At 43.3% G+C, this 27,684-nt stretch overlaps 1 protein-coding gene across 1 annotated transcript in view; it reads right to left on the bottom strand.

The window, feature by feature from the left end:
* The window catches only part of Map4 (microtubule associated protein 4), a 110,283-nt gene that overhangs the window by 29,262 nt on the left and 53,337 nt on the right, over positions 1-27,684 (bottom strand). Inside the window, exons 4-7 of the mRNA XM_042665989.1 lie at positions 20,384-20,488; positions 18,559-18,690; positions 15,339-16,469; positions 14,545-14,655 (exon numbers count right to left, since the gene is read on the bottom strand). Coding sequence (XP_042521923.1) covers positions 14,545-14,655; positions 15,339-16,469; positions 18,559-18,690; positions 20,384-20,488 — 1,479 coding nt within the window. The remainder of the gene's footprint in view (positions 1-14,544; positions 14,656-15,338; positions 16,470-18,558; positions 18,691-20,383; positions 20,489-27,684) is intronic.

Genomic DNA, 27,684 nt, shown 5'->3' with positions numbered 1-27,684 from the left:
CAATGCACAAAAAGGGTTCACTGGCAAGGAACTGGATTTCTGCATTCCATGAAGTGCACTCGCTAAGGAAAATTGTGGAAATATATGAAATGATTTGAAAGCAATCTGCAATTGCTCCTGTAAAGCAGTACAACAGCCAGAAGCGGAATGTACAGTATACACTGTTTTAGTGCTTGAAATAAGTATATTAAATTACACATGAGGGCACTATCTAGAAGGGTCACGAATCAATAACAGGAAACAAGTCTTGGGTACGGAAAGGCCTTGGCAATGAAAGACATTGAACTCTGGCTTCCTTCCTTTTTTATCAATATATTACAGCTAGTAACATAATTTAAATGTGTAATATGTCATACAAATCATGGAATTTGGGGAAAACAGCTGCGTAAAACCACAGTCCAAATCTACCAAAGGTGTTTGGAAATTACTTAGCAATTAGGGAACACCACTGCCCCCTCAAATATTAGTCACCTCCCTCCAATACAAATATAAACACTTCAACTTACTGCATTTATATTTCAAGTCAATTTTTTTGGGCGGGTGGGGTGGGTCACAAGGCTTGGACTCTGGGCCTGGGCACTGTCCCTAGACTCTTCAGTTCAAGGCTAAGCTCTCTACCACTTGAGCCACAGAGCCACTTCCGGTTTTCTGGTGGCTAATTGGAGATAAGAGCTTCACTGACTTTCCTACCAGAGCTGGCCTTGAACCTTGATCCTCAGATCTCAGCCTCCTGAGTAGTTAGGATGACAGGTGTGAGCTACCAGCACTCGGGCTCAAGTCAATTTTTCTTTTCTCAATGTAGTACCTAGGTAGACAAGTCCACTTGAGCCACACCCTCAGCTCCTTTTCTGCTCTAAGGCTTTTGTTTTGTTTGACAACTCAGGGCCTCAAGTTCTCACTTGGACTATTTGCTCAAGGCTGGGCCTCTACTACTTGAGGCATGCCTCCACTTCTCTTTATTTGGTTAGCTAGAGATAAAAGTTTCTTGCACTTGTTTGTCTAGGCAGGCTTCAAACCTCAATCATCTTTTTTTTTTTTGGGGGGGGGGGGTGTCCGGTCATGGGTCTGAGCTCTGGGCCTGGGCGCTGTCCCTCAGCTCTTCAGCTCAAAGCTAGTGCTCTACCACTTGAGCTACAGTGCTGCTTCCAGCTTTTTCTGCTTATGTGGTGCTGAGGAATCAAACCCAGGGCCTCATGCATACAAGGCAAGTGCTCTACCACTGAGCCACCTTCCCAGCCCCCCAAACCTCAATCTTCAGTGCTACTGGTAAACAGATTATTTTTCAGGTAGGGTTTTGAGGCTAGCCTCAAACCAAGATCCTCCTTCCTAGGATCATCCTATCAATGGCTCTCAGCTCTGAGTAACTGGAATCACAGGTGCCCATGCCCAGCTTATTGGTTGAGATGGGGTCTCGTTAACTTTTTGCCCCAAATGGTCTTAAGACCGATTCTACCCAGTAGCTGGCCTCAAACTCATGATCATCTCAGCTAGAATGGACGTCACCATACTGCATTTTAATAAGGAATCTGATGAGATAATACAAGTCTTTGGATCAGAAAACTGCTATACTGACAAATAAGATTGACAGTCTTCACACAGCCTTCTATATGCTCCCTGTTTCTTGGAGACGAGAGGGGAGAAAAAGCGGTGGGGGAGACAGTTGGATGTGATGGTGCATGTTTGCATTCAAATTAGCACTACCCAAGGAAGTTTCAGGGCTACACAGCAATATTCTGCATCAGATATTTTTTAAAAAGGAAGACCCACCAATTGCTGTGACCATCTATTAAAAAAAAAAAAAAAAAAAAAAAAAAAAACACCAAATAAGCCAGGCACTGGTGGCTCACGCCTGTAATCCTAGCTACAAAGGAGGCTGAGAACTGAGGGTCATGGTTCGAAGCTAGCCCTAGCAGAAAAGTCCCCATGAGACTTTTATCTCCAATTAACCACTCAAAAACCAGAAGTGAAGCGCTAGCCTTTAGCAAAAGAGCTTAGGGGACAGCATTCAGGTTAGGAGTTCAAGCCCCATGACCACCAACAACAACAAAGGTAGAAAAGTTTATAGTGTCTGCTTGGGGCTAAAGATTTTGAAGTTCCATTTCACTTAAGTCTGATAAAAGTACAGGGATTTATCTGGTCAAAAGTTCATTTCTGGGCTGGGAAGGTGGTTCAGTGGTAGAGTACTTGCCTTGCATGCCTGAGGCCCTGGGTTCCATTCCTCAGCACCACATAAGCAAAAAGAAAAAAGCCGGAAGTGGCGCTGTGGCTCAAGTGGTAGAGCGTTAGCCTTGAGCTGAAGAGCTGAGGGACAGCGCCCAGGCCCAGAGTTCAGGCCCCACGACCGGACCAAAAAAAAAAAAAAGTTCATTTCCAAGATTCTTTTTATTAGACCTATAATGATGTGTCCAAGTTCCAAAAGCCTTTGGTACATATTGTATGTAGGTTTCTGGCCTGAACAGAAAAGACTAGTAGATGTTTCTGGCCTGCCTGGTGCCTAAGAGCTAGTATTTAACCTGTTCAAGGCTTTGTTTCTGTAGCTCTGGTTTCCCTATATTCTTATCAGTTACCAAGGCAACACGACTTTCCAGATGGACCAACTGTTCCACTTATTGTCTCCAGGAAAGAACGCTAATAAATTATCATTACAATGAGACCCAATAAGTCTAACAATTACAATGACTGCTGACACTCTACTGGATGTAAGCTGCAGACTCGAAGTTAAACCTGTTTTCTTACCTGTAAGTAAACCATGGTTGTGTTACACACACACACATATAAGGAAAAAACATTTCAAAAGCATATTCTATTCCATTTTAGAAACATTTCTTAGTACATGTTCAACTCAAGAACATAATGGTTCTTTCTCTGATTAATGCTGAAAAGTTGGGACACAAGCAGAATGAAAAAGCTGAAGTTAGTCATCTGTGCTTACAAATGGGACAGTCACCTAAAAGTACAACTTGGAAATTCATTCTTTTAAACATAGTATTGATCTTCCCATGACCTCCTATGCAAAGAAAATCATTCAACTAAAACAACAATAAAAGCACCACTTAAAGCCTAAACCCAGCCGGGCGCTGGTGGCTCACGCCTGTAATCCTAGCTACTCAGGAGGCTGAGATCTGAGAATCGCGGTTCAAAGCCAGCCCGGGCAGGAGAGACCATGAGACTCCTATCTCCAATAAACCACCAGAAAACCGGAAGTGGTGCTGTAGCTCAAGTGGTAGAGCGCTCGCCTTGAGCTGAAGAGCTGAGGGACAGCGCCCAGGCCCAGAGTTCAAGCCCCACGACCGACCAAAAAAAAAGCCTAAACCCGAAGCTCTATGTCTTGGCACACAGGACCCCAAAAAGCCTTTCCCTTAATTTGCTCCTCTACTGACTTATTTTATGCCAGTTGTTCCACCGATGTTTGTTATTGCTCAAATATTCCATGCGACTACACTATGCTATTATACAAGCTAGCCTAGAATGATTTAACCTCGGCCATGCCTTCAGACCATTCATACCCTAGAATGTCTTTTGCGCTCCTTACTTATAAGGAGCTCAGTCATTTTCTGCCCTTTATTCCAACGGCAAACAGTTCATATTTCTATTCTCTTTATTCTCACTGGCGTAAAGTCATTTGTGCACTGACCTCTGTACACTAGAATCCTTGAAGAATACAAATATTTTAAGCATGTGGTAGCTCATGCCTATGATCCTGACTATTCAGTTGGCTGAGATAGAGGTCCAAGGTCAGTCGGCACAGAAAAATCCATGAGACTCTTTTTCTGTTGTTGTTGGTTGTGGGGCCTGAACTCTGGGCCTAGGCACTATCTCTCAGCTCTTTAGCTCAAGGCTAGTGCTCTACCATTTGAGCCATAGTACCACTCCCAGCTTTTTCTGTTTATGTGGTGCTAAGGAATCGAACCCAGAGCCTCATGCATGTAAGGCAGGCACTCTACCACTGAGCCACCTTCCTAGCCCTCCATGAGACTCTTACCTCCAATGAGCCACCAGAAAATTAGAAGTGGTGTTGTGGCTCAAAGTGGTAGAGCACTAGCCTTGAGTGAAAAAACTCAGGGACAGTACCCAGGCCCAGAGTTCAAGCCCCACGGCTGACAAAAGAAAAAAAGGGAGGGGGTATTTTATTACAAGTCTTTAGAGTAGGAATAACCCATCTGGCATCTCTTGACTGAATGAATTAAATGCCAAAGAGTCCAAATCATGTTTCAGGCCCACTCACTAAGTAAGATAAGGCTTGTATGACCTAAAACTTTTCCCCTTCCTAGATTCTGGCAACCATGTGGTCATTTTCTTATTTCTATGTCTCCTGGGAACATTTCTGGGACAATAACGTAAGTGTCCATTTCTTGGAGTTACAGTGAAACTAGAAGCTTAGCTAACGTATTTAAGGCCTTGGTTCTGATCACCAGGACAGAAACAAAACAAGGCAAGTAGCTCAAGAGCACAGTGTGGCATGTGTGTGAAGACCTAGGTTCAATCACTACTGCTCTCCAAAACAATAAATAAATACAAGATAATATTATTTTTTAAATTAATGCTAAATAAAAATTCAATTAAAAATAAAAATTTAATACTAAAATTTTAAATTTAAGCCAGGTGCCGGTGGCTCATGCCTGTAATTCTAGCTACTCAGGAGGCTGAAATCTGAGGATCAAGGTTCAAATCCAGCCTGGGCAGGAAAGTCTATGAGACTCTTATCTCCAACTAACCACCAGAAAACCGAAGTGGCGCTGTGGCTCAAGTAGTAGAGTGCTCCCCTTGAGCTAAAGAGCTCAGAAACAGCATGCAGGCCCAAAGTTTTCAAGCCCCACGACTGACAATAATAATAATAATAATAAAATTAAAATAAAAAATATTTTAAAACACAATAACTTATATATGTCTCTCTGAAATAAGGTAAGGCAACACTGGCCACACAGGATTGATTGAGGGTTAAAAAAGAGTTGGGAATGTGGCTTAGTGGTAGAGTGCTTGCCTAGCATGCATGAAGCCCTGGGTTCAATTCCTCAGTACCACATAAACAGAAAAGGCCGGAAGTGGTACTGTGATGCAAGTGGTAGAGCACTAGCCTTAAGCACAGAGAAGCTCAGGGACAGAGCCCAGGCCCTTAGTTCAAGCCCCAGGACTGGCCAAAAATAAAAATATTTTTTTAAAAAAAGAGTTTAGAATTGGACACTGGAGGCTCACACTTCTAATCCTAGCTATTCAGGAAGCTCAGATCTGAGGCTCACAGTCCAGATCAGCCTGGGCAGTTAAGTCTGTAAGACTCTTATCTCCATTAAGACTACAAAAAGAGGAAAAAAAAAAAAAAAAAGCTGGAGGTGGCACTGTGGCTCAAGTTGTAGCACACACTAGCTTTGAACACAAAAGCTCAGGGACAGTGCTTAGGCCCAAAGTTCAAGTCCCAAGGACCAGCCAAGAAAAACAAAACATTAGGAAAGTCTTGAGCATATAGTAAATTTCGATAGTTTTGATAAGTGGTAGCTAATCTTAAGTGTGTGACACACAGAATCAATATATTTAATTAAAGAAAAAAAGGAACAAGAAAGCAATGAGGAAAGACATTTCACCAAAGCTACTCTGGTTAAGAAAAGACTATCAGATGCGTAGTTCTCCAGTTGTAAAATAGTAGCAACTTCTAAGATTACAAATGATTTTTTTTCATCTGCTGAGCATATTTTATTTATGTACGAGGGCCTTGAAGCTGTTAGGATTCTGGGTTTATAAATTACTTCACATTTCACACCAAGAGAATTTCTTGCCCATAAACTGACATTCCCAGCTGCTAGGAGACAGTTGATAAGCTCAAGCAAACTGAAGGAAAAGAAACAAAGCCTGAGAAAAAAAGGAAAAGGAGCTTGAGCATGGTAAAGGAAAGGCCTATCTATTAGGCAACTCTTCAGAGTCCTGGGTGGTATAGACCATAGCTGCTCACAGCTCTACTTGGTTTCTAGGAGAACAAGGAAGAGATAATAAGGGTAAAATGGTCTTTCAAACTTGTGCTTCCATTGACAAAAAATAAATAAATAAAAATTCAGCTTTGTTTTGTTTTCTGGCGAGTCCTGGGGCTTGATATCTGGGACTGGGTACTATCCCTGACTTTTGTGCTCAAGGCTAGCACTCTACCTACCACTTAAGAGTCACAACTCCACTTCTGATTTTCTGGTGGTTAACTGAAGGTCGGAGTCTCCTGATCTTTCCTGCCTGAGCTGGCTTTGAACTGTGATCCTTAGATCTCAACCTCCTGATTAGCTAGGATGACAGGTGTGAGCCACCAGTGCTTAAAAGCTAAAGGCTTAAAAAAGCCTTTTCTGGGCTGGGAAGGTGGCTCAGTGGTAGAGCGCTTGCCTTGCATGCATGAGGCCCTGGGTTCGATTCCTCAGCACCACATAAGCAAAAAGAAAAAAGCCAGAAGTGGTGCTGTAGCTCAAGTGGTAGAGTGCTAGCCTCGAGCTGAAGAGCTGAGGGACAGCGCCCAGGCCCAGAGTTCAGGCCCCACGACCGGACCCAAAAAAAAAAAAAAAAAGAATATAGCAAAAGGTTTAACATGTAAAGAGACTTTAGCAATATATTCACTTTTTTCTACTTGTAAACAAGTCCAACAAATGACAAGGCATTTATAATTCATAAAATGCATTATCTTAGGCCAGGCCTCACATCCTGATAAATAGGTAGATAGGTAGGTAGGTAGGTAGATAGATATATAGACAGACAGACAGAATCCTTTAGGTTGACAGCCATCTAAAACTGAACCCTCCCCTTTAGATTGGAGCCAACTAAAACTTCTGGAAGTTTCTTCTGAGGAAACAATGAAGAAGGCAGTTTAAAAATAAAAGGCTCCAAGCCGGGTGCTGGTGGCTCACGCTTGTAATCCTAGCTACTCAGGAGGCTGAGATGTGAGGATCACGGTTCAAAGCCAGCCCGGGCAGGAAAGACCATGAGACTCATATCTCCAATAAACCACCAGAAAACCGGAAGTGGCGCTGTAGCTCAAGTGGTAGAGTGCTCGCCTTGAGCTGAAGAGCTGAGGGACAGCGCCCAGGCCCAGAGTTCAAGCCCCACAACCAACCAAATAAATAAATAAATAAAAGTCCAAATGTTAGCCTTACCACTTCCCGATCTGTATTACCTTAATCTTGAGAGACTCCTGTAAAATGTAATCTTTCATAGTTCTAGGTATATGTATGAGAGGAGGGGGAAAGGGAGGAAGAGAGGGAGGGGGGAAATCTATGGATAACCAGGTACACAGGTGTGAATCCATGGCAATGCAGGGTCAGAGTCAAGACAAACAACATGAATGATTCAAAATCAAGAGCAAAGTATGGATTACAGGTCAAATATCACCTATCTAAAGCAAGGGTAGCTGGTCAGAAGGGGCCGTTCTCCTAGTCTCCAGTACCATTCCTAAACTCCCCATTCTACTGATTAACATATGCGGTACACACAGATAGATACACTGAATTCAAACTCCTTTGTGTGACCATTTAAAATTTAAAAAAAAAAAAAAACTAAAAGGATAAATTGTCTGGAAAGAACGTCAAACACACAAAACTGGTTGCCTTTGAAGAGGGAAAACTGAAAAGGATTTAATAATAAAGGCAGACATTTACTGCAAAATTCTGTGGTAAACAAAATTATTTCAGAAATTTTTTAAAAAGGGATATATTGTCTTTAAAGAAATATATATACAGAACTTAGAGAGACCTGAGTTCAAGGCCGGATGCGGTGGCTCATGCCTGTAATCCTAGCTACTCAGGAGGCTGAGATCTGAGGATCAAGATTCAAAGCCAGCCTGAGCAGGAAAGTCCATGAGACTCTTATCTCCAATAAACCACTCAGAAAACAGGAAGTGGCACAGTGGCTCAAGTGGTAGAGCACTTGCCTTGAGCTGAAGGATAGTGCCCAGTCTCAGAGTTCAAGCCCCATAACTGACAAAATTTAAAAAAAAAAAAAAAAAAAAAAAAGAACTTAGTAGAATGTTGGATGTCCTCTACCTACTACTGCACTTCATTTACTGCCTTGATAATAAGGTAGCTAAAAGAAGGAAAACAAAACAGATACATGCAAACAGCTACCTTTAACATCCATTACTCACACTTTACTGGCTACAATACATGCAAAGCACAAACTTTCCCAAAAGAGAAAGATCCATGCCAAGCAGAACACAATCCAATGAGAAAGTCCCACAGAAGCCCGACTGGTTTCTTGGCTAGGAAGACTATTTTTCCTTTTTAATTTCTAAAGTTAGTAATTGTTATCACACACGCTTAGAAATAATGAAGGGGGGCTCAGTTGCTCAGTAGCAGAGCACATTGTGAGTACACGCAAGGTCCTGGGTTCACTTCTCAGCATTAAACAGAAAATGGAAAATAAAAGATTTCATTTATATGCTTAAAGATATGTTTTGAAGAGCAAGCTCAGGAAAGCCATGATTAAGTTTGTACTTTTCGGAGAGTGGAGGGTGAATAATCTTGAAGCCTCTAAAATATGGCAAATTTTACAGACTAAAAACTCTAACCCAGCCAGGCGGCAGTGGCTCACTCTTGTAATCCTAGTTACTCAGGAGGCTGAGATCTGAGGATCCTAGTTCAATGCCAGCCTGGGCAAGAAAGTCTGAGACTCTTCTCTACAATTAACCACCAGAAAACCAGAAGTAGCCTGTGGCTCAAGTGGTAGAGCGCTTGCCTTGAACTGACGGGCTAAGGGACAGCACTCAGGCCCAGAGTTCAAGACCCATGACCATCCAAAAAAAAAAAAAAAACAGAAACAAAAACCAAAAAACCTCTGACCCACATGTCAATGGTCATAGGCTACTAGTAAACTGGCCAAAGAATGCAGCTGTACCACTGAAAAATTATTTTCCATTACTAGAAACCAAGTCTGTGTCTACCAATGCTGTCCATAGGCTAGTATTTCCTCAGAAGAATAATTACTGTCATTTGATCTAAAAGCAACGTAGGGGTAGACATAGAAAGTACTTTTTCCTCCTTGAATACCTTACACTAATAGTCCAAACAATTAGAATCCATTCACCTCTACAACCTTTACCCAAAGGAAGAACAATTCTTAGAAATTAAGAATAGTTAGTGATAGGCTTTCTTTCCAGCTCCCTGCCTGCTAAAATTTGAGGTTCAGTGCTGGGTGAAAATAGGCATGCAACCCTAGTCACCAGCTTCCTCAAGCTGGACATAGGACATGCCTTAGCTTTGGACAAATTCCACATAGCAGTTACAGGTTTCATGCTAACAAACAGATTAAACAAGGTTGATTAGAGTCTACACAGGACCACCGTGCAAGCTTTTTTCTTGCCTTGTTGAATGCCACAAGCACACACGTTATTTCCCCATAGCAGGTTCATTACCACTGGACTTGATTGGTTTGGCCCGCTCTCTCTCCTGGCTTGCAGACTTTGGCAACAGTGGCGTGAGTCCTCGGGACTTGGTAGGTCTCATGTAGCCTTTTAATGGTTCCGTCACTCTGGTTTTATCTTCCTTCTTCCCTTCACCCAGCATCTTTGGTTCCGATTTTTCTGTCATTTTTGGAGGTACTTCCGTGGTGTTATCTTTGAGCGCTGGGGGTGGGAGAGCCTCAGAAACAGTCATTAGGGCCTTGTCCATCTGTCCTGAAGGAAGAACCTCAGGCTGGAGTTCCAGGGTCTGCGTGGGACCCCATTCCATTTTTGTGCCTGTACAAGCCACACTGAGTTCTTTCAATTTATCCTTTTCACTTTTTGGAGGGAAAGGAGTCAAATCTACCTCTTTATTCAAGCTCTCTGGACTGCTGAGATCTTTACTTTTTGCCTTTTGGACCTCACAAAAGCTAAGCTTGTGTGCTTTGTCCCCCACTAAATCGGGATTTTGAGCTGGAACGGGGCCTTTGTTGCTCTCCTCTTCATTCACCGGAGATGCTGGTAAATCACTTCTATCTGCAAGTGCCTCTCGTACCCTGACCTCTGGCTCCACGCTTTGGGCTGCTGGAGGTACTCCAGCAGCTGGCTCTGCCATTTGCTGTATTGAATGCTTAGCAGCACCACAGTGCACTGACTCCGATTCCCCGACCCTACGCCCTGCACCCATCCCTGGTTCAGTTTTCCTGGGATCAGCAGGCTCACCTTGACTTTTAGGACAGTGATCTCCATGACTGTTAACTCTTTCTCTCTCTGCAGGAAAAGCCAGACAGACTCCTTCTGTACCTGTAGAAGGCCTAACAGCAGGGGGAGCCTCTGGCCTTTCCGGCCCCAGGACTTGATCTTTGCAACAGGTCTCTTCTAATAATAATTGAGAAATCTGGGCGGGAGCTCCATCTTGCCCACTTTGTGTCAAAGTATCATCCATCCCCTTTAGTACATGAGCAATAGGCTTGGGCTGGTTTTCACAGGCTGTGGATTCCATAGCATCAAGAGGCACTGACTTCTTCATTGGCCCTGCTGGTATCCCCGGACAGGTAAATGTGATATTTCTATTTTCATCTACATAGCCCATTCCTTCAATTCTGTGGTCCCCTGTGGTTTCCATGGGAACGTGTATTTTTGTTGCATCTGTCTTCGCCTCCAGAATGTGCTTCTTGGGAAAACTATTTTTAACCTTTTCACGTGTCCCATCATTATTCCTTTTATTTGTTTCCTCAGCCACGGCGGCGTGTCCCTCAGCTGCGTCGATTTTGCTCTCCTTAGATATTATGGGGGGGACAAACGCTGCACCCTGGATTTGGTCTTGGCGGCTCACATCTGTCCCCTTGACCGCTGGTTCAGTAACAGTAGAATCCTTCACAATATCTATTTTCTTTCCCTGGACTGCCCCAAGGTCAACAGAATTAGCCTCAATGTTTTTACGTTTTCTGTCAACTACTTCCACCGTGGGTGGATCTGATGTATGTGAGAACAAAGGATCAGGCCTTTCTGGAAAAATCAGTCCTAATTCCTTGTTTTTCTGGGAAATACTACCCTCAACACTATCATCCTTACCTACACAGGGGAGGCTGAGGACCTGCTCCTTGCCCTCCATCCTAGCTGGTTGTATGGGATAATTACTTTTAGCCTTTTTGTTTTTGCCTTCGTGGCCCCTCTTTTTAGACTTTTCAGAAACCCAAGGAGTTGACTCATGGTCTATCCAAGGACACATTCCTTCCTTGCTTTGCTTACTGACACCCACATTTTTAATTGGGGCTCCTCTTTCTGTCCTGGCATCACAAGTCTGAGTCAAACTTGACCCATTTTCCAAAGCAATCGATTCCTGCAGGATACTTCCAAACTCACGACCCGCCATGGCCTTTGCTACCTCCATTACCCCTGTCTCAGTGAGATCAGTGACAGCCCTTGGTTGCTTTGAAGAATCCAACCTCTGCTCCTCTCTCTTCTCTTCAGCTGTCATGGTTTCAATTTTAGGGACTGGCTCACTAGGCATGACATCATCCTTCTCATTGCCTAGAAGAAATGACACCTCAGACTTTGCTCTTACCTTCCCGGAACTCACTCTCCCTTTCCCAGGACTTCCCTTGCCCTTCCTGCTTTTGCCTTCACCCATCATTATTCTCTTAAGCCGCTCATCCTCTACCCCAGAGGCCTGCGTTAACACTTGGTCCTTGGGCTCAGAGGCAAATACCTTGATTTCCTCTCTTGGCTTGGCAAAGGCTTCCTTTGTCACTTCTTTAACCTCCTCCTTGGTGCCTTCAGGAGACTCTTTCTGTTTGGCATTCTGCACTTTAGTAATTTTACTTGCATCACTCCCTTCTGCTACACTATGGTCTAATGGATTACTGGCTGTCAAAATGGGTGTCGGATTAGGTAGTTCTTTCACGGTTATGGGCTTTGAAACTCTATCCTTAACCTCTTGGTCCAAGATAGGAGAGCAATCCTCTTTGGGTCTAATCTTCAAAGGTGTTTCCATTCTGTGCACGCTCTCTTCTTCCAGGGGTACTTTCAGACTAGGAGCGTCTACTGTGTGACTTGTCTCCACAGGTGTTTGTGGGTGGGACACATGCTGTGGTTTGTATTCACTTTGCTTCAGCAACTGCTGATCCTGTTGTTCTAGGGCTGATTCGTTGTTACCTTTGCCCTCCTCCTCTACTCTTGAAATTACTTCCGGTTTTGGAGATCCTTCTGGACATGAAGCAAGTTTGAGACTCTCTGAGATAAGGTTCTGGCCCACCAGTTTGGTTGCTGTGGAGTCACGAGCGCGTTCGCTTCGCCAATTCTCTTTGGGTACGAGGCCATAGTCAGAGCCTACAGTGGGAGGTTGGCTGGAGAGGACACCCGATGGATGGGGGCCAATTGTGAAGGGATGACGTTTTGGCTCATCGGCAGGGTCCTCCGGCCAGTGACCTCCGCCCCGAGGTTGAGGATATCTCTTTTGCTTTGGTTTCTTTTTCTTTTTCTTCACCGCCATTGGCATGCCTTCTTCTACATCCCATGCCTCCCTGTCATGCTCTCTCTGGGATCCAAGGAAGTCAGCATGGATACTTTGCCTTTGGTTCCCAGGTTCACAATAGGAACCAGAGACCCAACCCAACTCAGAAAAAGGGCAGGGGCCCAGCCTGGAATCAGGAATCTTCCATGGAATAGAGCCTCCCGGCAGCTCAGAAGGGAACCTGGCAGGCTTGGACCGAGCTGACCTGCGGTCACTGGGTCTGCAAACTGCTTTGCCTTGTGTGAGAGGGGTACCTGAAATACATGAAGTTGCCTAAAATTCTGAACAATAAACTCATTGTTACCGTTTCTTTAAAAAAAAAAAAAAAAAAGTCATGTAGTCACTCATCTTAAATAGTCGATTTTCACTGATCTGATCTACTTTATTCAGAAAACCTTTTTTTTTCTATTTTTTTCCCCTAAACATTATCTCAGGCAAAGATTTTTTTCAAGCATATTTACAAAATATTCAAGTTATTTCAAATATTCTAACCTCTAAGCACTTGTTGCCTATGAATTTCATTTATTTATATTTGTTGTTTTTAATAGGTACATAGGTGCCTACTAATATGCCTTCTGTAAAATGGTACTCACTAAAGGCTTGTCTTTTTGTGTGATTTTTGGACAAAATTTATAATCCTAAGATTCTATCACCAAAATTATACTAATTTTTGTCAAACCAACCAGATTGATTCTGGGAATTAGACCAGAATGCCAGATTCATGCAACTTCAAAAAAAAAAAAATTGAATATTTTGGCCAGAAGAAAATTCTCATTATTCCAGAACCAGAACATATTACTTTGAAAGACAAATGCACTAAGATTTCAATGTTCTCTTTCTAAATGTACTTCCTGAAAGATAAACACGTATTCAATGTTAAGCAGGTTAACAAAAATTTCAACCATTAGGATAAGCATCCTTTGAAAAGTTTCAGGAAATAATATAATACAGATCCAAGCTCTTGGAATGAGTCTCATTAAGAGCAAGTCTAACCCAGGTACGGTGGGGCATGCTTGTAATCCTACTTCTCTGTAAGGTGAGGAAGATCACCAAGTTCAAGGGCAGTTTGGATTACAAAGTAAAGCACTATCTATCTCAAAAAACAAAGCAAACTAAAGTAAAATAAAGCACACAGGTCTATAGCAGCTCCTATTAAATTTGATCCAATGAATTGATTTCCAGGAATATTAAAATCCCAAATAGCATCATATTTCTTACCTTTATCCCTCCAAAGGCCTCTTAAACTCTACCTTTAATAGTCAGGTTAATTATCGCTTCTTTGAAAAGCAAATTGTGAGGCTACATGATCCCATGGTTTTCACAACATTTAACTAGCAGTTAACCAGCAGCTACTTGACGCGGCATCTTTTATTTTTTAATTCTATAAATCTTGTAGAGGTCATTCATAGGAAGTTCTTTTTCCATCCAGGTTGTAATAAAAACTCAAGGACAAGAACCAGGACTTGAATATATATGTGCCTTAATATGGCCTATTTTGTACAGAATAAGTATTTAATAAATCTTTACTGACACGTCCAGATGGCAAAAACATTTTGAAATTCTCTTGTTTAGCCTCTAGCTGGTGCTAGAAAGTATGTGGAGCACTAGGATTCTAAGTGAAATAAGTCATGTCCAATCAGTCACAGAAGAGCAGGCAGAAAAATCAATTGGTATTCATGTATGTGTATGTATGGCTTAACATCAAAAACGTAATCATCAAGTAAACTTTAAGCTGGAAAGTACCTTTAGAACACTATGTCTCCAAGTTCAGTGCATATTAAAAATTAGAAGAATCTTGTTATGGAGACAGGATCTTGTCTTGCTTTGTATTAGAGTGGTTTTGAACTTACTATCCTACTTACACTTTAGCTTCCTGAGTGCTTCAATTACAGGTATGAGCCATTACACTTGACTGAAGATCTGGTTAAAATATGGATTATAATTCTGAAGTTCTGTTCTTCCTCTCTTCTCTCCTTCCTCCTCTCCCCTACCCTACTCTTCCGGTACCACAGATAGAATACTCACGAGTCAGAAGTCTGAAGAAACTGGGATTTGAGACCGGGCACTGGTGGTTCACACCTGTAATCCTACGTACTCAGTAGGCTGAGATCTATAGAGCATGTTTCTGACTTACCTGAGGTCTCTGAAGGAAGTTCAGAAGGAGGACTGCTGAGTGGTTCCTTTTGTTCTAATTTCTCTGACAGAGCGTTTTCATCTGTTGGCAAGTTATACTTTTGGCCTGGTTCTAAAGATAATGGTAAAAATCATGTGTAAGTTTCAGAGAGATGCACTATTTGAGCTATTTTTCGATTTACCAGAAGCAAAATGAGAACAGTTTTTAAGAAATTCTTCTAAAATAAGCAGCAGAAAAATGGATACATAATTGGAAGCCACCAGGTTAGGAAGGGAGAAAAGTAACAAGTGCTTGTTAAGAATATTGTTAGGGCCGGGCACCAGTGCTTCACAGCTGTAATCCTAGCTACTCAGGAGGCTGAGATCAGAGGATCGTGGTTCAAAGCCAGCCCTGGAAGGAAAGTCCATGAGATTTCTCTCCAATAAACCACTCAGAAAACTGGAAGTGGTACTGTGGCTCAAGTTGTAGAGTGCTTGCCTTGAGCTGAAGAGCTCAGGGACATGCCCAGGACCAGAGTTCAAGCCCCACAACCAACAATCCAAGGACACATGGCTTGTGTGTGTAATCCCAGCTACGCAAGAGGCTGAGATCTGAGGATTGTGCCTTGAATCTAGCTTGGGCAGAAAAGGTCCATATGACAAGGGAGGGAGGAAGGGAGGGAGAGAAGCAAGCAAGCAAGCGGCTAACAGGGCAGGGACATGAACATACTTGCAAAGCATTCAAACAAGTTCACTGCACCTGGTGACTATATACCCTGGCAGACAGACATACTGAGAGCAAGCACAAGTACATACCTGGTGAAATCACGAAAGAAGTTGTGGGTGACTGCCTCTCGTCCTGAGGAGATTTTTCCTGGAAGTTCTCACTTATTCCTTCCGGGGTCTGTGCAATTTCCATGTCTTTAACTACGACTGGGGTCACCTCTTTCTCTGTGGGTGGGGTGGCATTCTTGGCTGGGGTCTCATTGTTGGCGAGGGTCACCTCTGCGCCAGGAGACAGAATCACATCCTTGACCAGGGCTCCCTCTGTTTCCGGCAGCAGAGGCAGGTCCTTGACGGAAGCTACCTCTTTTTCTGGGGGTGGGGTCATAGTATCTACCCAGGTCATCACTGTTTCTGGGGGTGTAGTGATATCCTTGCTCAAGTCCACTTCTGGTCCCGAAAACATATGTAGGTCTTCAACCTGACCCGCCTTTGCTTCAGGGGGCGGAGCCATTTCTGTTTCTGGGGATGGAGTCATGTCCTTGACTGGGGTGGCTTCTGCTTCTATGGGCAGTGCTACATCCTTGGTCAAGAGTGTGCTATCAGGGGAGAGGGTCATGTCTCTTTCTAGGGCCACCTCTGTCTGTGAGCTCAAAGCCATTTCCGCAAAGGAGTTTTCTGTGGCTGGTGCAGTTTCCTTGTCCAGTGCCCCTTCTATTGCTGGAAGTGGTACCATACCCATGGCTGGGGCTATTTCTGTTTCTTGGGGTGGTACCTTGTCATCATGTGAGCCCAAGTCCACTTTTACAGAAGGGGCAATCTCTGCTTCTTTCAATGGTGTCAAATCCTTTCCTGGGGCTACCTCTGTTTCTGGAGGCAATAATACTTCCTTGGCTGAAGACACATCTGTTTCTACAGGCACTATGACATCCTTCACTGCAGCCACTTCTGTTTCTATGGGCAGTACGATGCTCTTGGCCAGGGACAGATCTGATTCGATGGATGACTGCAAATCTTTGGCCAGTGTCACTTCTGATTGGGTGGGTTCATCCTTGGCTGTAGCTAATGCCATCTCTGTTTCTGTGATTGGTGCCATGTTCTCTTCTGAGACCACCTCTGTTCCTCCAGATGGTACCATGGCAGTGGTCTTCTGTTCAATCATTTCCAATGTTTTTGTTGGTGGCTGGTCCTCTACTGATGCCATTTCTACTTCTTTGGCTAGGTTGTCAAAGGGAAATAAGTCAAAAACTTAGGACCCACACCTCTACATTTGAAAATAATTTAAGTTCTGTAACCAAAAGACCTATACATGATTAAAAATTGAATCCAGGAGTCAGTGGCTCATGCCTTTAATTATTCCTACTCAAGAGGCTGAGATCTGGAAGATTTCGGCTTGAAACTAGCCTAGGCAGAAAAGCCCTCAAGACACCATCTCTAATTAGGCAACAAAATGCTAGACTAAAGGTGTGGTTCAAGTGGTAGAATACCAGCCATGAGCAAAAAAGCTGAGCAAAATCACAGGCCTTGAACCCAACCAAGTCCTGGTACTAACATACACCCCCCCCACACATACACACGTACAAACACAATTTGTTGAATTAACGTATTCTGATAGTTTTTTGATAGTTCTAACACTTAGAATAAAATATATGAAACCAGTGCCACAGTCTCACACCTGTAATACTAGCTACGCAGAGGCTAAGATTTGCAGGATCACGGTTTGAGGCCAGGAAGGGCAGAAAAGTTTGCAAGATTCCATCGCCAAAATAATGAACAAAATAAATGGACTGGAAGGCATTCCAGACTAGCAAGTGCAAGTATCTTAGTTCAAATCTCAGTACCACAAAAGATAAAGGGAAAGGGGGAAGGGGGGAGAAGAAAGGGGGAAGGGGGGAGGGGAAAGGGAAAGGGAAAGGACTGAAGAAAAAAACAGAGAGAGAAAATACAGGCTTAAGAAAAATCAGGGGAGCCGGGCGCTGGTAGCTCACGCCTGTAATCCTAGCGATTTAGGAGGCTGAGATCTGAGGATCTCGGTTCAAAGCCAGCCCGGGCAGGAGAGACCGTGAGACTCCTATCTCCAATAAACCACCAGAAAACCGGAAGTGGCGCTGTAGCTCAAGTGGTAGAGCACTAGCCTTGAGTTGAAGAGCTGTCCCAGGCCCAGAGTTCAAGCCCCACGACCAACAAAGAAAAAAAAGAAAAATAAAAATCAGGGGCTGGGAAGGTGGCTCAGTGGTAGAGCGCTTGCCTTGCATGCATGAGGCCCTGGGTTCGATTCCTCAGCACCACATAAGAAAAAAGAAAAAAGCCGGAAGTGGTGCTGTGGCTCAAGTGGTAGAGCGCTAGCCTTGAGCTGAAAAGCTGAGGGACAGCACCCAGGCCCAGAGTTCAAGCCCCATGACCAGACCCAAAAAAACAAAAAAAAGAGAAAGAGAGAAAGAGAGAAGGAGGAAGGAAGGAAGGAAAATGAAAAAATAGAAAAATCAGAATTAGAAAAGGAAGCTGTAGGGCAGCTAGTCATTCTTCAAAGAAGAAACAAAAAACAAAACAAAACAAAAAAAAAAACCTATCCAGGTGTAATCTATAATCCTAGATACTCAGGAAGCTGAGAAGTAGATGTTTGTGGTTCAAAGTTATCCAGGCAGGAAAACCCATGAGACTCTATTCCCAAAAGAACCAGCAAAAAGTCAAGCTGGAGGCATGGCTCAAGTAGAAGAATGGCAGCTGAACAAATAAACTGAGCCATTGTAAGGCATGTTGTTCAAAAGGCATGGAGCTCAAAATTTACATTAAAAATCTCAGGTTAGAGGCATGGCTCAGGTGATAGAACACCAGTCAATGAGTCAAAGTCCAATCTCAGACAAAGCAAAATTACTGTAATAATCAATCCTTGCTACTCAGGAGGCTTGAGATCTGAGGAGCAGAGTTTGAATCCAGCCCAGGCAGAAAACTCCCTGAGACTCTTATCTCCAAAAAATTACTCAAAAAAGTTGGAAATGGTACTGTGGCTAAAATGTTATCCTGCCTTTGGCAATAGAAACTCAGGAACAGTGCCCAGGCCAGAGTCCAAGCCTTAGGAAGGGCCAAAAACAAAGCCAAAAAATATATATATATATCTCCTTTACCCCTTAATCCCAAGTGTTATGTTTCCACTACAATTACTGTAGCTATGATACTGCTAATAACATTAAGAACATTTGTTACAGTTTCCAATTTTTTTATTTGTATCTACTATAAGCTGTTTAAAAATTCTTATAACTTATATTATTGAAAGTACAACCAAGAATAAATGAAGGGGGTTTAAATAAATTACCTGTTGGCTGTGAAGTCTCAGCAGTGACTTCAAGGGAAACAAAGGGCTCTGACTGTGGAAAACTTGGAGCTTCTACAGACCACTCCTGAGGTACCACCGCTGTGGGAGCAAACATGTCACAGGAAGATACACCTAATAGTGAAGTACAAGCATATTTTTAAAAACTTAAAACTGGAGAAAAGTTAGACATTTTAAATCATCAACATATGTTGCCGAGAGGCCCAAGAAGCAATGACCAAGAGAGCACTAAGGTTTAAATAAAGAAATCCTGCTGATATTCTTCAGGTATTAGGTACTTGTTAGTAGGCAGTATACTATATCCCGGTGGCACCATTAACCAACATTTGTTAGCTGCTTTCTGTTTTTTAGGGGGATTTTTTGGGTTTTTTTTTGCCAGTGCTGGGGCTTGAGCTCAGGCCTGAGCTCAGTGGTCACCCTGTCTCTGAGCTTCTTTTGCTCAAGGCTAGCACTCTACCACTTGAGCCACAGTGCCACTCAGCTTTTTCTGTGTATGTGGTACTGAGGAATTGAACCCAGGGCTTTATGCATGTTAGGCAAGCACTCTACCACTAAGCCAGATTTCTCAGTCCTTTATTAGCTACTTTCTATATGGTAATATAAAATTCAAAATACAGAAGACTGAGCTAGCCCGGCACCAGTGGCTCACACTTGTAATTCTAGCTACTCAGGAGGTTGAAGTCTGAAGAATGTAATTTAAAGCCAGATGAGGTAAGAAAGTCCCTGAGACTCTTATCTCTAAATAGCCAAAAACCCAGAAGTTGTACTGGTGGCTAAAATAATAGAGAGCCAGCTTTGAATAAAAAAGCTAAAAAACAGCAACCAAGCCCTAAGTTCAAGCCCCAGGACCAGCACCAAAAATAAAAATAAAAGCTTAAGGAGAGTGTATTCTGTTTCAGTCCATAAGCAAAAAATAATGGACACAGAGTTTGGCCCTATGTTAGAGAACTCAAAGTCCTATGAGAAAAGGTCAGTCTTCCCTGAATAGCCCAACAGTAAATTTTCTCTACTTTGCTACTAGAGACCCTAACAGTCCTTCCTTTTGTTTTATGTTACAATTTCTCAAAAAAAAAAATATGTATTGTTGTTCAAAGATGTATTATAAAATGGACTTCTAGCTGGGCACCAGTAGCTGACAACTATAATCCCAGCTACTCAAGAGGCTGTGATCTGAGAACTGAGTTCAAAACCAGCCAGGGCTGGTTATCTCTAACTGGCCACCAAAAACAAGCTGAAGGTGGAGCTGGGTAGTGTGTTAGCCTTGAGAAAAAAAGCTCAGGGACAGCACCCAGGGCCCTGAGTTCAAGCCTCAGGGCCCCCCCACCCCTCACACACACACACACACACACAGAGTTCTAAAGCTACTTATTGAGATTATTCCTTACCTGTATACGCTCCTTACATATGAAACTTATGTTAAAACCTTATCTCTATTATTATATGAGCTCCAAACAAGGCAAACAATGAATCTAAAATATGCAAAAGAGCCAGGTACCAGTAGCTCGCACCATTAATCGTGGCTATTCAGGAAGCTGAGATCTGAGAATCATGGTTCAAAGCCAGCCCAGTCAGGCAAGTCTGTGAGACTCTATGTTCAGTTAACTACCAGAAAACCAGAGTGGTGTTGGGGCTAAAAGTGGAAGAGCATTAACCTTGAGCAAAACAGTTCAGCAACAGAGCCCAGGCCCTGAGTTCAAGGCCAAAACTGACTGACTGACCAATCCTCCTTCTCACATGACACACAGCAAAAGAAAGTTGTTTTTCCTTTCCTATAGAACAAATCTAGTTGAAGTCATACCATAATTACCTTCCACAGGAACACTTTGCCCTGTAAATGTTTCAGCATTTGTAGTTTCACTAGAGAGAAAGAGCAAATCTCCCAAGCCATCGTCATGGTGCATCTTAAAGGGATCTGTAATAAAAAAAGAATCCAGGCTGGGAAGGTAGCTTAATGGTAGAGTGTCTGCCTAGCATGCATGAAGCCCTGGATTTCCATTCCTCAGTACCACATACAGAGAAAAAGCTGGAAGTGGTGCTGTGGCTCAAGTGGTAGAGTGCTAGCTTTGAGCAAAATTAGCTCAGGGACAGTGCCCAGGCCCAGAGTTCAGGCCCCAGGACTGGCCAAAAATAAAAAAAATCCAAAATTCATCCTTATGAAGATAAACATTTCTTGCTATGCTATGATAAAAGTAGGTTAGTTATATTTTATTTGGTTAAGTTCAGGTAATACAGGACATGTCGCACAGGGTGAATGATAAAAATGTTCATAGCCAGTTGCCAGTGACTCACACCTGTAATCCTAGTTACTCAGGAGGCTGAGATCTGAGGGTCACAGACTGAGACCAGCCCAGTCAGGAAAGTCCATGAGACACTTTATCGACAATTAACCACCAGAACACCAGAAGTGGAGCTGTGGCCCAACACTAGACTTGAGCAAAAAGAGCTCAGGTACAGCATCAAAGCTCTGAGTTCAAGGCCCATGACCAACCAAAAAAGAAAAAAAGAAGTTCACTAATTCTTTTACTATAAGCTATATGTATGTATATGTATGTGTGTGTGTGTGTGTGTGTAATATAAAACCCTTAATTAAGATTTGATTAGCCAAACCAGACAGCCAATAAATATATAAAACTGAAAAAAAAATTAATGACCAGCTCTAACACACTAAGAGGTAAAGTACAGAAAATGAAAGTTTTAATAAATGCTTACAAAAAAGTTGTTTTTGTTTTTGTTTTTGTTTTTTTTTTGGGGGGGGGGGCGCGGTCAGTCGTGGGGCTTGAAGTCTGGGCCGGGGCGCTATCCCTCAGTTCTTCAGCCACAGCGCCACTTCCAGTTTGTTGGTCTTTTATTGGAGATAAGAGTCTCAAGAACTTTCCTTCCTGGGCTAGCTTTGAACCATGATCCCAGTCTCCTGAGTATTATAGGTGTGAGATACTGGCACCAGCTTGCCAAAATGTTTTATCTGAGTGGTAGATGTAGCTTTCCTGTGTACATCTGCGCGCGCGCGCCACACACGCACGTGCGCACGCACGTGCGCGCGCACACACACACGCACACGCGCGCGCGCACACACACACACACACATGGGTAGAAGAAAGAAATATAACCGTATTCCTGGCACTGTCCCTCAGCTCTTCGGCTCAAGGAAAGTGCTCTACCACTTAAGCCACAGCGCCACTTCCAGTTTTCTAGTGTCACAGACTTTCCTGCCAGGGCTGGCTTACGTGGTCCTCAGCCTCCTGAGTAGCTAGGATTACAGGCGTGAGCTACCGTGTCCACCCAAAGGCTACTATTAATGTTAAAAAACAGAGCAGAGGTGGCTGGGAAGGTGGCTCAGTGGTAGAGCGCTTGCCTTGCATGCATGAGGCCCTGGGTTCAATTCCTCAGCACCACATAAGCAAAAAGAAAAAAGCCGGAAGTGGCACTGTGGCTCAAGTGGTAGAGCGCTAGCCTTGAGCTGAAGAGCTGAGGGACAGCGCCCAGGCCCAGAGTTCAGGCCCCACAACCGGACCCAAAAAAAAAAAACAGAGCAGAGTAGGCCAGTTGCTGGTGGCTCGTGCATGTAATTCTAGCTACTCAGGAGGCTGAGATCTGAGGGATCACAGTTCACATGGGAAAGAAAATCCATGAGAGTCTCATCTCCAATTAACCACCAGAAAACTGGAAGTGGAACTATGGCTTCAAGTGGTAGAGCGCTAATTCAGCAAAAAAGCTCAGAGGCCTAGAGTTCAAGTCCCATGACTGACACCACCCCTCACCCCCCAAAAAAAAAGGAAAGAAAGAAAAGAAGGAACAGCAGAGTTAGATGGACCCAATGGCCGATGCCTATATTTCTAGCTATTCAGGAAGCAAAGATCAGGAAGATCACATTTTAGGCCAGCTCTGTCCAAAAAGTTACTGAAAAGAATTGTGAGTTTGTTCTTGTTAGGAAAAAGGATTGTGAATTTGAGGTCAGCTTGAGCTGCACAAAGATGGCCTGAACCACAAAATAAAAATCCATCTGGATGTCAGTGGCTCATGCCTGTAATTCTAGCTACTTAGAAAGCCAAGGTCTGAATGTCACTTCCACGTCAGCTTGGACAGAAAGTCTGTGAAACTTTCTGTCACCAATGAACCACCCAAAAATAAAGCTGGAAGTGGAGCTATGGGCTCAAGTGGTAGAGTGCTAGCCTTGAACAACAACAACAAAAAAAATGTCAAGGACAGTGCCCAGGCTCTGAGTTCAAGGCCCCAGGACTGGCCCCCCTAAAAAACAAATTTCTAAAAGCAAAGGACTGGTGGTAGAGCTCTTATCTACCAAGGCCCTGAATTTAATCCTCTGTACTGCAGCAAAGCAAAACTAAAAAATAGGTCAGGACAAGGCATCATAAAGCAGGCCTGTCAAAGCATGATGTATAGTTACCCTAATTATAGGAAAATAGGAAAGTAGGCTCTTTTTTCCCCACATACAATATTGGAATTAAATTATTCCCCTAATGTCAATACCTCAATAATAAACCCCATTTCTATTTTTATATTCTGTTAACAGGTTATATATACATATATGCAGAAGTATCTCAAGTAGGGCAGAAGTTAAAAGTTGTTGTTACTCATCAGTAGCCCAAACCAAATTCAACTGTGAAAGAAAATACATATGAGCATTAAACGGCATGTCTGTCCATAGCTCACATCAGTGGTATATGAACATTCTACCAATTTATTCTAGGTAACTATGGATAATTGACATTCCAGCTCTAAACAAAAGAAGAAAAAACATTCTCAAAATAGGGCACATTATCCAAGGATATCTAGTATTCTCATTATAGATTACTAGAACACTAACAGAAAAATCAAGAAGGAAAGCTGGGCATCGGTGGCTCACACCGGTAATCCTAGCTACTCAGGAGGCTGAGATCTGAGGATCACTGTTCAAAACAGGAAAGTCCGTGAGACTCTTATCTCCAATAAACTACTCAAAAAAGCCAGAAGTGGTGCTGTGGCTCAAGGGGTAGAGCAACAGACTGAGAGTCAGGGACAGTACCCAAGCTGAGTTCAAGCCCCACAACTGGGGGAAAAAGAATCAAGAAGAAAATTAAAAGCTGTGCAACTGTGGCTCGTGCCTGTCATCCTAGTTACTTAGGAGGCTGAGATCAGAGGACTGGGATTTGAAGCCAGCCCAGATAGAAAAGTCTGTAAGACTCATATCTCCAATGAACCACCAGAAAACTGGAAGTGGTGCTGTAGCTCAAAATGGTAGAGCGCTAGTATAGAATGAAAAAGCTCAGGGACAGCGCCCAGGCCCTCAGTTCAAGCCCCACAAATGACATGAGATTCTCTGATTTTAAAGGCTTTCTCTACACTGTTACGTTTGTCAGAGGATGAATGGGTAGTTGAAAGGTTGGGTTTTTCACCCATTTTGTAGCCCCTTTTTTCCTCCTGGTATAGCGCTGGACATGTCCCTTAATACCCCATCCTCCATCAAGGGCTCCAAAGACAGGCATTCAGTCAAGTGGGGTTCTGGTTTTACTCTTTGGTTCTCTCGTTCAACACATTTTCTTCCCACTCTGTCCCATACTCTCTACAAATTAGGGAAAGGGAAAGCCAAAATTCAAGATACGATAAATCTCTGCTTCTGTTTTACTAGCGCTTTCCAAAGGGCTATCATAGGGCAGAAGAGAGAGATAGGTGGGAGGGGCAGAATGACAGAAGGAATGACTGATCAGTATGAACTCTGCATATATAAACGGCCATCGTTAATCGTAAACCCCTGTACAATCATTTGAAGATTAAACAAAATTAGGATGGGGAGAGTGAGACTGTGGAGTGAGGTTGATCAGAATACATTATGTGCAGCCGGGCGCTGGTGGCTCACGCCTGTAATCCTAGCTACTCAGGAGGCTGAGATCTGAGGATTGAGGTTCAAAGCTGGCCCGGGCAGGAGAGACCGTGAGACTCCTATCTCCAATAAACCACCAGAAAACCGGAAGTGGCGCTGTAGCTCAAGTGGTAGAGCGCTCGCCTTGAGCTGAAGAGCTGAGGGACAGCGCCCAGGCCCAGAGTTCAAGCCCCGCGACCAACCAAAAAAAAAAAAAAAAAGAATACATTATGTGCATGTGTAGAAAGGTCACTATGTGTAAGTAATGTATGCTATTTTTCTGGGGGAAAGATGGGGGTGGTCATTCATGAAACTCAGAGCCTGGGTGATGTCCTGAGCTTTTCTGCTCAAGGCTAGCCCTCTACCACTTTTAACCACAGCACCACTTCTGGTTTTCTGGTGGTTCATTGGACAGACAGTCTTTCCTGCCTGGGCTGGCTTCGAATCAGGATCCTCAGATCTCAGCCTCCTGAGTAGCTAGATGATAGGCATGAGCCACCAACACCGAGCGATATATGGTAATTTTTAAAAGACCCTGGCCCAGAAAAAGAAAAAAAAAAAAACCACAAAATACACAGTACTATATCTTTTATACACACTGATCAAAATCATAGCCCATTGTTTAAAAGGGATTTTCACCACACAAGCAAAAATGTAGTAAGCCATAAGAAGAGGAATCAATCAGTACTCAAGCAGGTGATTGATTTTCTTTGAACCAAATAAAATTTTCAAGTCAACCATTCCAAATCTTAGTCCATTTCAGTCCAGATCAAACTGCAATTTTTCTTTAACTATGTTGAATAAACCAAACCTAACAAAAACCAGAATGACATAATTTTGTCTTGCACTGTTTTCTACCTATTAATTCAATTATGTAACTTAGTACAGGTTCCATTTAGGTCCTGGGGATAAGACAAAAAATAGACAAGAATCTTCAGCCTCAGTTTGCATTGTAGACTAGCAACGTAATGAATGAGACAGAGGGTTAGCCTGCTGTTTATCTAATCTCAATCTGCAAATTGTGTTCCTTTCTAGACACAATACTTCAAAGGGACTCTTATTGGTTATCAATGTTTTTATCTTTCAGTCTCAAATTTGCCCTGGACAGCTCTGCTTGCAATAATAACAGTGTTATGCCAATAGAATGCTCTAGATTACTGAGGAGCATTTTTTTTCCTGTTCCACTGTGTTTTGTTCTCTTCTTGCAACCATCATGCAATACCCACTGATGGTCACCCCGGAAGTTTCAATGGCACCACCTAAACGGACTCAGGTGAGTTCTGCTGACACTCCAGACAACTCCCCAGTGAGTTTCATTAGTACCACCCAATGGCACATTCCAGAAGAGCTTTACGGCACTTCAAAGACTTTTCCACACAGTTTATTTTCTTCAAAGAGCTCTAAATTTCATCTTGGTGGGGGAGTTGCTGCTGCTCCCTTTCTTGTTTCAGGCACACAAAGTAGCTGCACTAATAGCTGAATAGTAAATCGCAAATAGATCCTACAAGCTAGAAGAGATAAATAGAACCAAAAAAAGAAAAGAAAGAACCAACACATTGGAGGTGTGGCTCAATTGGCTAGCTAATGAGTGAAAAAGTCAGCTACTGAGTTCAAGTCCAAGAAAGAAAGAGAGAAAGAAAGAGAGAAAGAGAGAGAGAGAAAGAGAGAGAGAGAGGGAGGGAGGGAGGGAAGGAAGGAAGGAAGGAAGGAAGGAAGGAGGAGGAGGAGGAGGAGGAAAGAAATAAACAGAACAAAAGTTTAGATTCTTCTGGGTGCTGGTGGCTCTTGCCTATAATCAATCCTACCTACTCAGGGGGCTGAGATCTGAGGATGATTGTGGGTCAAAGCCAGCCCGGGAGAAAAGTCTGTGAGACTCTTATCTTCAATTTACCACCAGAAAAAAACGAGAAGTGGCCAAGTGGCTCAAAGGAGTAGAGTGTAGCCTTGAGCAAAAGAGCTCAGGGACAGTGCGAAGGTCCAGGGTTCAAGTCTTACAACCCACACAAAAAAATGTATGACCTCTTCATGCCAGCAAACATCTAGGAATTCAAGGTCAGAAACACATGAAAAGTACATTTTTGTTTGTTTGTTTTGGTCCTGGGGCTTGAACTCTGGGCCTGGGTGCTGTCCCTCAGCTCTTCAGCTCAAGGCTAACACTCTACCACTTAAGCCACAGCACCACTTCTGGCTTTTTTTATGTGGTGCCAAGGAATTGAACCCAGAGCCTCATGCATGCAAATAAGCATTCTACCACTGAGCCACCTTCCCAGCCCTGAAAAATTCACTTCTAAAGTGAATAAAGTCATAGTAGCTCTTCTGTCACCCACAAAGGAAGAAGCACAATACTTTGTAGACCTTGTTAGATTTTTTTTTGGGGGGGGGGGGTGGTTGGATGAGAGACGAACTCAGCCTGGGTTCTGTCCCTAAACCTTTTTGTACTCAAGGTTACCACTCTACAGTGCCACTTCCAGTTTTTAAGTGGTTCATTGGAGATAAGTGTCTCACAGTCTTTTTCTGCCCAGGCTGGCTTCAAACCATGATCCTCAGATCTCAGCCTCCTGAGGAGCAAGGAGTACAGGTGTGAGCCACTGGTGCCTGGCCTTGTTAAAGATTTCTGAGGTAACATGAATGATGTATCTAGCAGGCAAGAATAAAAAGTCATAGACCAGACACAAGACAAGGAATCATGCCTTCTAGAGAAAACTACTCACACCCTTTGAAAAATTGCTTAGACCTAACTGTGAGTGACACCAATTTTTTTTTTTTTTGGGGGGGGGGGGTCCGGTCATGGGGCCTGAACTCTGGGCCTGGGCACTGTCTCTTAGCTCTTCAGCTCAAGGCTAGCGCTCTACCATAGCCACAGCGCCACTTCTCGCTTTTTTTCTTTTTGTTTATGTGGTGCTACGGAATCAAACCCAGGGCTCATACATGCAAGGCAAGCGCTCTACCACTGAGCCACTTTCCCAGCCCCCAATTTTGTGTGTGTGTGTGTGTGTGTGAGTGTGTGTGTGTGTGTGTGTGTGTGAGTGTGTGTGTGTGTGTGTGTGTGTGTGTGTGCCAGTCCTGGGACCTGAACTCAGGTCCTGGGTGCTGTCCCTGAGCTTCTGTGCTCAAGGCTAGCGCTCTACCACTTTGAACCATAGCACTATTTCTGGCTTTTTGGTAAGTTAATTGGAGACAAGAGTCTCATAGACTTTCCCACTTGGGCTGGCTATGAACCATGATCCTCAGGTCTCAGCCTTCTGAGTATCTGG

Source organism: Dipodomys spectabilis, unplaced genomic scaffold (assembly GCF_019054845.1).
Source record: "Dipodomys spectabilis isolate Male_0828 unplaced genomic scaffold, ASM1905484v1 ptg000360l, whole genome shotgun sequence".
In the NCBI taxonomy this organism is placed as follows: Eukaryota; Metazoa; Chordata; class Mammalia; order Rodentia; family Heteromyidae; genus Dipodomys; species Dipodomys spectabilis.
Note: the sequence above shows the minus strand (reverse complement) of the source record. Positions and strands in the feature narration are given on the sequence as shown.